The sequence below is a fragment of the Chlorella variabilis genome, assembly GCF_000147415.1.
Source record: "Chlorella variabilis unplaced genomic scaffold CHLNCscaffold_23, whole genome shotgun sequence".
Taxonomy (NCBI): domain Eukaryota; kingdom Viridiplantae; phylum Chlorophyta; class Trebouxiophyceae; order Chlorellales; family Chlorellaceae; genus Chlorella; species Chlorella variabilis.
In genome coordinates, this window is record NW_005435065.1 from 151,298 (window position 1) to 160,126 (window position 8,829).

The following is an 8,829-nucleotide window of genomic DNA, read 5'->3' on the forward strand; positions in this document are numbered from 1 at the left end:
TTCACTGATGGTGGCACCCGCCCCGGCCCCCGGTACCGCAGCCTGTGGTCCCGTTTCTTCTGCCTCTCCGTCTACATCTCTATGTACCTCAGCGACCACTCCCGCTCCGACTTGTACTGCGCCCTGGGCCTCAACACCACCCAGTTCGACCGCCACGTCATCGTCGAGACCAACAACGCCGCCGCACGCGTGTTCCCAGAGGTGCGCCCGCGCCTAGGCCTGCCCGCCCTCCACTGCGCGGCGCCGGGCCTGGCCTGGCCTGGCGCCGGCCGGGCCTCGCCTGCCGACGCCCCCGCGCGGGCTGGCGTGCTGTTCCCGGCCGCGCGCCACAGCCGCGACCCGGGCGCCTGCTGTGTGCCCGTCCCCCGCCCCCGCCTCCCGCCCTCCTCCCTAGCACTTGTCCTCGCCCTCCCGTGCACTCACCTCCTGCCCCGCTCCCTCCCACCGCCACCCTCCCGAGCAGGTGCCCGACTGCGACGCCCCCGGCTTCTGGGATGTGATGGACCGCATGGTGGGCTACAACGAGAAGCTGATTGCCGTCGACCGCAGCGAGGCACCCGAGTTCCTCAAGAAGCTGCAGAAGCTGCCCTACACCGAGCGCATCCTGGCGGGCTGCCTGCAGCTCTTCTTCATGCCCACCAGGCGCTCCGGCAGCCTCGACATCGAGGGTGCGGGCAGCTACCTGTACTGAGCGGGACAGCAGCCGGTACCGGGCGACGCCAAACGGCGGCGCGAGCAGCAGCAGCAACAGCCTTCTTCGCGGGGTGCGCGCCCAGCGGCGCACCCCTCCAGTGGTTTTTCCACCATCATGTTTTCCCGGCCTTCCTCTCCCCGCCGGCCAGCTTTGCCAGCTGCCGGTGGCAGCGCCCTGGCTGGCGGGCCCAGCTAGGCGGCGCCTTCATGCGCCGCCCAGCCCCCGCCAGCCCCGTCCAGCCTGAGAAGAAGCATGCTCTGACCAGCGGGGCTGCGGCGCACATTCCTGCGCGGCGGCCCCTTCACACAAATGAACCTTCCCACATGAACCTTGCGACTCCCGCCGCCACCTCCCCTGCCGCCTCCTGCCAACACAGGCACCCAAACATGCATACCGCCCCCCTTCGTGAGCGTTCAGATACTACACTCGGGTTACCTGCATGTTATTTGATATTCTTCTCCCTGTATTCTTCTCCTTGTATTTTTCCTGTCAACCTTTCCGCGCGCGCGCAGACACACACACACACACGCAAGCTTGTGTCCATTGAGCATGAGACACAAGCCAGGCTTGTGCTGGGTCTGCTGGGAGGGGCGCAGCACAGCAGGCTGCTGCGCCAGTATGGAGGGGGCAGAGGGGTCAGACAGCACGTGGCTGTCTGACGCAGTGGCACGCTGCCCAGCCCTTAGCCTGGCTGGCAAGCCTGCTTCTCCAGTCGCTTTCTCCGCAGGCAGCAGCTTCGCCCCGTGCCACACAGGCACGTGCGACGCCCCCCCGTTTTCGCAGCTGCCGCCCCTCGTGGGTGCTTTTCGGTTGGGGTGGCCCTCCGCCACAGCGGAGGGGATGGGCAGACCGCAGCAGAGCCGTCGAGGCGGGCCGGCGGCAGCTGCCGTTCCGCTGGGCGCCTCAGCCGGGGCGCTGGGCTGGGGGCAACGAGGGGCAGCGGGCGACAGGGGTAGCGGGGGCCGACGGCACCCGAGGGCAGTGCGCCGCTGGGCCGGCCAGCTGCTGAGCGGGCGCAGGGTTGCGCCGTTGGCCGACAGGGCGATGCCGGCAGCAGAGAGCTGGGGTTGGTCGTGGCCGCTGTGCGCCGCTCGCAGGGCGGCAGCGAGTACGCTGCAGGGAGAGCGGCAGTCAGTGTTCCGGGGACGCAGGCAGCTTGGGCGACGAGACGGCGGACGGCATGGCAGAGCGCCCGGCGGCGTCAGAGGCGGCGGAGCCGCTTTCTTCGGAGCGGCGCGCGAGCGCCGCTGGACATGGTGTTGTGTGGCTAGCGGAGATTGTGTAGACGTTCCCATTGTCGACACTCATTGCTGTGTGTAACACACACAGCTCCACAGAGTCACCAGACCAGCACACACACACACACACACACACACACACACACACACAGCTGTAGTGGCTGCAACTGGAGAGGGGAGAGAGGGGGTGGGGGGCTTGGAGCGCAAAGCACACATTGCAATTGCCAGAGTTCTGCAGACAGCCTCGCCGCAAGGCGGGAGGGTGGCTCATGTAATCAGTCCCTTCGGAGGCAGACAAGTTGCAAGGAAGTGGTGCCTGGCCTCAGAGCTGCAACCGTCGAAGGAGAGGCAGGCGGGCAGACAGGCAGGCAGGCAGGCAGGCAGATCAGGTTGAGCATATCCATGCATGCCGAGCCCCGCGCCGCCAGCACCGCGAATGGCGCGCAGCTGGGCGGCACTCAGCAGCCATTCCAGCGCTAGCGCTAGCGCCTCGCCCGCCCCAGGCGCGCAGTACAGCAGCACACGCAGTGGAGCTTTGGGGTGGGTGCCCATAGCCAGTACCGCCCGGCACCGCCTGCCAGCTCAGCGCAGCTACTGCTTATCTGGGCTGCATGCCCACACGGCCCCAATGGTGCCCTGCTGTGTGCCCCACTTGTCCTGAGCTTGGCGTTTGAAAAGTGGTTTACAACACGGTTGAGGTGAAGGAAAAAAAGGCACAGATGGTGGGCAGGTCATGGCAGCTGGCCTGGTGAAGCGGCCTGTCATAGTGCGCAGGGCGGGCGCTGCCAGGAAGCTCAGGGGGCGCCCCCAAAGCCGTACAGGTCCACACGCCCCCCCGGCGGCAGGCAGTACAGGACCAGATTGAGCATGGCGAGCCCCGCGCCGCCAGCGCCGCGCATGCCGCGCAGCTGTACCGCCGCCTGCCGCCAGTCGAGCGCCTCGCCCGCCCGCCGCGCAAAGGGGCCGTCCGCGGGAGTATCCCAGCTGTAGCGAGCCGCTTCCACGCGCTGCCGCCCGCCGCCGCCCAGCGCTGCTTCTGCCGCCGCCAGCATGTCGGGGCTGCCTGGGGCGCGGCTGGAGAACAGCAGGCTGGCACGCTTGCGGCGCGAGGCCTCCTGGGGGCCAGCTGCCTCCTGGGCCCGGCGGGCGGCCACCACCCACGCCCCGGCGTGCCCGCTGGGCGCTCCTGCCAGGCCGCGCAGCTCTTTGGGCCGCACAACGGTGGGCGCGGCGGCGACAGCGGCGCGGTCGGCGGCGCTGAGCGGGCCGCCGCCCACCAGCGCCACGCGGGCGCCGCCGTCCCATGCTTGGAACACGCCGCACAGGCCGCCATCGGCACCGCCTGCACCGGCAGCGCCCGCGTCGCCATCCAGCAGGTAGATGCGTACGAAGAGCGGCGGGAGGAAGGGCATCCCTGCGGCGGCCTCGAGTGCGGCGGCCTCATCGGCACCGCACGGCCCGTCCACGTCGTGCCGCGGAGGCAGGCTCGCCAGCAGGCGCTGCAGGGCATGCGTGGGGGCAGCGCCGTGAGCCGCCTGCGGGGTCGGGGGCCCGGTACCTGCGTCAGCGCCGGACTGCTGCCCGGTTGCAAGCAGGCGGTTTGCGGTTGCAGGCCAGGGAGCGTTACCGCACCAGCTTCCGGATCCCCAGCACGCTCCAGGCCTCCCTCCCTCCGCAGCTCCCTGCGCCGACGCTGTGGCTGCCGGCGGCGAGCGCCACAAGCAGTGCTAGTACGACAGCCCACACGATCACGCGCGGCCAGCTCCCCGCCGTCGGCGGTTGCTCGGGCCTGGTATCTGCCTCCATCCAAGGTGGGGAGCTTGAGCGCACAGCCTTCAGAGCAGCACGTGCACGTGCCAAGTGGTTGTGGCCTGCAGCTGAGCAGCATGCGAGCATGTGGGGCCAGGGTTGGGCATGGCAGCAGCAAGGCACCTTACCGCATGCGCCTCCAGGGGCTGCCACCTTTACGCCATACATGTGCGCCGCCCGACTAGCGGTGCCGCCCGCCCCGCCATGGCACCAACTGCGTCAGCTGCGGCTCGGCTGCGGCTCAGAGACGCACCTGGCTCTCAGCAGCGGAGGCGGCAGCAGGCATCGAGAAGCCCCGTGGGGTTGAGGGTCGCCACAACAAGTTAACCGGCGCCGGGTATTAGAGCATTCGTGGCTTGCCGGTTTCAGTCCCCCTTCACTCCCGCCGTTCTCTGATGCAGACGATTCGACTCGAGGGGAGTTCCGCCAAATGCATAAAGGCAGCTGCCGATGTTCACGCGGCTCACCGTACTTTTTACCAACACAAAACTGCTGTTTGTGGGCCACAAAGCATGAAGAACTCCACAGCGGCCAAGGGTGGGGACGGCCTGGCCGGGTTGCCCCTCGTTGTGGCCATCCCAGCCAGTTTTATTTTGCTGTTTGTTTTCGTTAGCAGTGGAGGGCATGAAGCCATCAGCACCATCAAAGAGAGGGCATGGTATCGCAGCGGGGAGGCATCGTGCCCCGATGCCGTTGGCAGCGTCTCTTCCGCCGACCTTTTCTTCATATGGACCGACCTGGCCATCCCCTTCTCAAAGGAAGCATTGAGATCGGTCAGATCAGCTGCCGCCCCTGCCGCAAGGCAGCGGGTCCTGCTCTTGTGCATGACTCTCTCGTGCTACGAGAGCCGCTGTTCTCTGCCTGAATCTGTGGACGTCAGGATGATCTCAGTGAGGCAGTTCTTAGGAGCCGAGGCACCCGCAGCCGAATGGTTTCGGTGAGAAGGGAGTGGCCACTGCCGCCGCCGCGCTGCCGGCGTGCCCGCCTGCTGACACCTGCCACTGCCTGCCCCTCTGCTGTCACACAGGAACCATACCTGGAACAAAGTCGCCTCGGGTGTAAATTACCCCCAACTGTTCCGCCGCATGGTCCTTCTGTCCGCCCTGTATGAGTATGGCGGGACGGCGGTCGAGTTTGGCGGCACTGTGCAAGGGCCGGCGCCGCCCCCATCCGACTTGCCATGGTGCGCAGATGTCGACGGCCAGGCCGTCGCTTTGTATGCGCCGCGCGGCCATGCGGAGGTCAAGGCAGCGATTGCCGACTTTGTGAGCGAGTTTTCGGGGCTTGCTGAGCAGCAGCAGTGGCTAGGCGCCTGCCCCTTTGCATCGAGCGAGCCCAGCGGGTGGATCGACTTTGACAGTGGTAAGCGCGCGCGCAGCCTGCGCATGCGCCACGCCTGCATGCACATGTGGGCTCTGCTCCAGAACATCGCCGCCGCTTTCTTTGTCGGTGCAGGACCGGTCCTGTTTTCCCCAAACCCCCGGCTGCACTACGGCGTCCTGTGGCATGACCAGCTTGTGCGGTACCAGCTCTCCCATAAGGATGGCCCAAACTTGGGTAAGGCTGCTGCAATGCCAGCTGCCGGCGGACGGGCTGCACGGCACCCCATCCTAGCTGCAAGTTCTCCCCCCTGCCTGCCCTTTTGAGCGCAGGCGACGACGTGCAAATGCTGGCTGCCGCGCAGGTGAGGCGTGGTGGGGCTGCGGGCGCAGGAGGCGCTCCGAGCCAGCCAGCGCCCCAACAAGCCCGCCTCCAATCTATGTGCAGTGGCTGCCTTACATTGACGCTCGCGTCGAAAGGGACAACATGCGGCTGGTGACCCCTTCCACGGCTTCGGATGGCTCCATCCTGCTCATCATGAATGCCTTCTGGTAAGCCTGCTGTGTGTGCTGTGCCTGCCCCGCCTGCAACCAACACCTGCAGCCCACCAGCCGCTGCCGCCGGCCGGCAAGGCCCTCTGAGCCTGCACGCACCGCTCCCCTTGCGTGCTTTTCCTTCAGGGGCTACAAACGCACCGGCACTTACTGGCCTCCTCCCGCCTTTATCAACCCCATCCTGGTCTCCATGCACATCAGCCCCTCGATGTAAGCATGGCATGCGCTGCTGCCCCTCCTGCTGCTGACATGTGTTGCACCCACAGGCGTCACACACTGTGATGCCGGGCGCAGGGCGGGCTCGCGTCCTGGGACATACTCTTCGTGCAGCTGTGTGGGGAATGCCTGGCGGCCTGACCTGCCGCCGCCGGCTGCCTCGCCGCGCGTCCTTGCCGCCGCCACAGGTACAAGAACGTGACGGCAAACACCTCGGCAGCGTACTTGAAGCAGCACGGGGGGCCTTTCGGGGCACGCGACAACCAGACCCTGACCTTCCTGCGCAACAAGCTGCCGGGCGTGCCATCCTACCTGAGTTACTGCATGACGTCCACGCTGGAAAGCATGGCGCGGCCGGGGGCGGTACCACAGTGCCCCGTCCTGCTGGTGGACGTTCCCAACGAGCTGCTGCCCCTGCTGCCGCCGGGCATCAACCGGCCGGAGTGCCGGCTGAACCCCAAGGTGCACGACAAGCGCACCGGCGACGGCATGTTCAGGGTGAAGCTCACTTTTGAGTACCTGACGCGGTACGCCGAGGCCAAGGTCATCATCACCACACGCCTGCACTGCGGCGTGCCGGCGGCGGGGATGGGCGTCCCGGTGATCCTGGTGAGTCCGCTCGTGGGGTGCGGAGCGCCCTGGCCTTTGGCCTGAAGGGTGGGGGGGGTGAGGCGGGGAGGGGAGGGAAACTGCAGGCCCAGTGTGTTTGGCAGTGCAGGGCCCGGTGAGACAGCAGGCATGCACAGCAGCTTGCTAGCAGCATGCTCGCTGCCCGGAGGTGCCTCACCCTGCCCTGCTGCCGCCGCGCCGCCCCCCGCTGCCCCACCCCAGGTGAAGCACAAGGATGGGGTCACCGGCCGCTTCGACGGCTTCCACCACCTGTTCCACACAGTCGACATCTGGAAGCGGCGTGACAAAGCAAAGGCCTTCCTGCAGGCTTTCGATTACGAGGCGCCGCCGCCCATCCCCGCGCGGACGGGCCCCACCCCGGAGTGGAGGAAAGTGCGGTGCGCCCTGCTGGAGCACATCTCGGCGCACCACCCCACGCTGCTCGACGCCATCTATGCGCAGTCGCTCACCCCGGCCTTTGAGCGCTGCGAGGCGTTCCGGCAGTACCAGCTCAGCGGCAGGGGCCTGCTGACCTGACCTGAGCTGAGCGGGGGAATGCGATCTGCAACTAAAAAACCAAAACTGTGCACTTGTGAACTGTGCTGCAAGCTTGCTCGTGCTGACACGTGAACTGCAAGCGTGGGCGAACCCATCAGGAGAAGCTGGCAGGCTGGCAGGCCCCCCCGCGGGCAAGACAGTCGCCGCCTGCAGCTGGAACGGCCAGGGTGCAGCCGCTTGCGCTGGCGACCTGGGGCAAAGGTTGTGTTTCTGCTGCTGTTGACATGGCAAAGCATCATGGGACAGCGAAATGGAGAGGCATCCAGATTGCAAAACGCCGCAGCAGGAGCAGGGCCGTGGCCGGACTGCGCGGGTCGCCGCCCAGCGCCCGGGCCGCGGCCGGCAGCGCCCGAGGGGGCACCACCAGCGGCGGTACCGCCCGCCAGCTCAGCGCAGGTACTGATCCAGCGGCTCGCCGCTGAGCGCCTCCAGGCGGCGCACCAGCGCCGCCGCCGCTCCCTCCACCACCAGCTCAGCATCCTCCAGCAGCTCCGCCAGGAAGGGCAGCGTCTCGGGCAGCAGCGCCAGGTACTCCTCCGACAGGCGCGCCACCAGCTGCGGAGGGGGGCAGGGTGCTGGCGTGATGGGTGCAGGTGGGTGCTGGCATGGTCTTTGCTCGGCGGGTGCTGACGTGGTGTGTGTGTGGGTGTGTGGATATGGCGGGTGCAAAATCGGTGTGCGGAGGGAGGGGAGGTGCAGGGGCACAGCGCAGCGCAGCAGCAGCCGCGGGCCGCCCGCCGCCCGCCGGGCCCAGCCCCAGCGGCACGCCTCGTCAGCACCCCAAAAAGCCTCACCTGCCCCACTGTCTCCAGCGCCAGCAGGCGGGTGCGGGGCTCCAGGGAGCGAGTCATCATCAGTACCTGCAAGAGAGAGGGGGAGGGGAGGGGTGAGAGAGGGCAGTGACGGGTGGGTGTGGGTTGGCATGACGGGCGCGTCACGGCAGGCATGGAGCAAGGGGGGAAGCAGGCAGGTGCGGCGCGGCACCCGCCAGCCGCCCAGCAGCAGCCAGGAGCAGCCAGCAGCAGCCAGCAGCACCCGCCCCGAGCGCCTCCTTCCTTGCGTCTTTGCCCAGCAGCACCCACCTCTACCCCACAGCACCCACCTCCCACCCACCCAGCACACACCTCCCCACCACCCAGCACCCACCTGGTGGTTCAGCTGCTTCCACATCGCATCGCTGCCAGCCGCCACCGCCAGCTGCGCCAGGCAGGCCACCACCGCGCGCCCAAAGGCGTCCAGCGGGGCGCCGCCGCCGTTGCCGCCGGGGGCCGCGACAGCCGCCGCCGCCGCCCCGTCCGCTCCCAGCTGCAGCGGGGCCTCGAGGCCGGCGGCGCCGTCTGCGGGCGGTGGTGGTGGTGGGGTGGGGTGGGGGTGGGGGGTGGAAATGCGCGCTGGTCAGGCAGGGTGAATGCAGGGGTGTGACTGGGGATGGGTGGGGGTTGAATGGGGGCGGGGCCGCAGTGGGGATGGGATGGGGTGGGGTGGGGGCTGGCCCGTGTAGGCCCTGCGCCCTCCAGCACACAGCACACATGCGCCTCTGACCAACCGCAGCCCGCAGCCTTCTCTTGACCCTGGGCCAGCCTGCGGCGCCGCGCACCCCCCAGCCCGGCCGGCGCGGCCAGCCACCCGCCCAGCCAGCCAGCCCCGCCCAGCCAGCCAGCCACCCGCCCTGCCAGCCATCCTCCCACCCACCCTGAAGGCCGCCCTGCCAGCCAGCACCCAGCCAGCCGCCCCCGCCCTCTATGCCCGCCTGCCCTCCCTGCCTCACCCGCGCGGCCATCGGCCTCCAACACAGCCTCCAGCTCAGCGGGGGGGCGCAGCGCCAGGTGGG

General features: G+C 68.3%; 3 protein-coding genes across 3 annotated transcripts; 2 read left to right on the top strand and 1 right to left on the bottom strand.

The window, feature by feature from the left end:
• Positions 1 to 81: 81 nt before the first annotated feature.
• Positions 82 to 691, top strand: CHLNCDRAFT_139044 (hypothetical protein; the record flags this gene model as incomplete). Its single annotated transcript, XM_005844249.1, has 2 exons — positions 82 to 201; positions 464 to 691. 2 exons carry the CDS (start codon positions 82 to 84, stop codon positions 689 to 691), a joined length of 348 nt encoding a protein of 115 aa, XP_005844311.1.
• A 3,562-nt stretch (positions 692 to 4,253) lies between these two features.
• Positions 4,254 to 6,977, top strand: CHLNCDRAFT_54524 (hypothetical protein; the record flags this gene model as incomplete). The annotated part of the gene is made up of 8 exons (XM_005844250.1): positions 4,254 to 4,678; positions 4,769 to 5,103; positions 5,197 to 5,298; positions 5,394 to 5,425; positions 5,509 to 5,612; positions 5,742 to 5,825; positions 6,020 to 6,440; positions 6,663 to 6,977. The coding sequence occupies 8 exons, from the start codon at positions 4,254 to 4,256 to the stop codon at positions 6,975 to 6,977; spliced, it is 1,818 nt and encodes a 605-aa protein (XP_005844312.1).
• Positions 6,978 to 7,385: 408 nt separating this feature from the next.
• On the bottom strand, positions 7,386 to 8,778 carry CHLNCDRAFT_139047 (hypothetical protein; the record flags this gene model as incomplete). Its single annotated transcript, XM_005844334.1, has 4 exons — positions 7,386 to 7,553; positions 7,793 to 7,858; positions 8,145 to 8,335; positions 8,691 to 8,778. 4 exons carry the CDS (start codon positions 8,776 to 8,778, stop codon positions 7,386 to 7,388), a joined length of 513 nt encoding a protein of 170 aa, XP_005844396.1.
• Between the last annotated feature and the right edge of the window lie 51 nt (positions 8,779 to 8,829).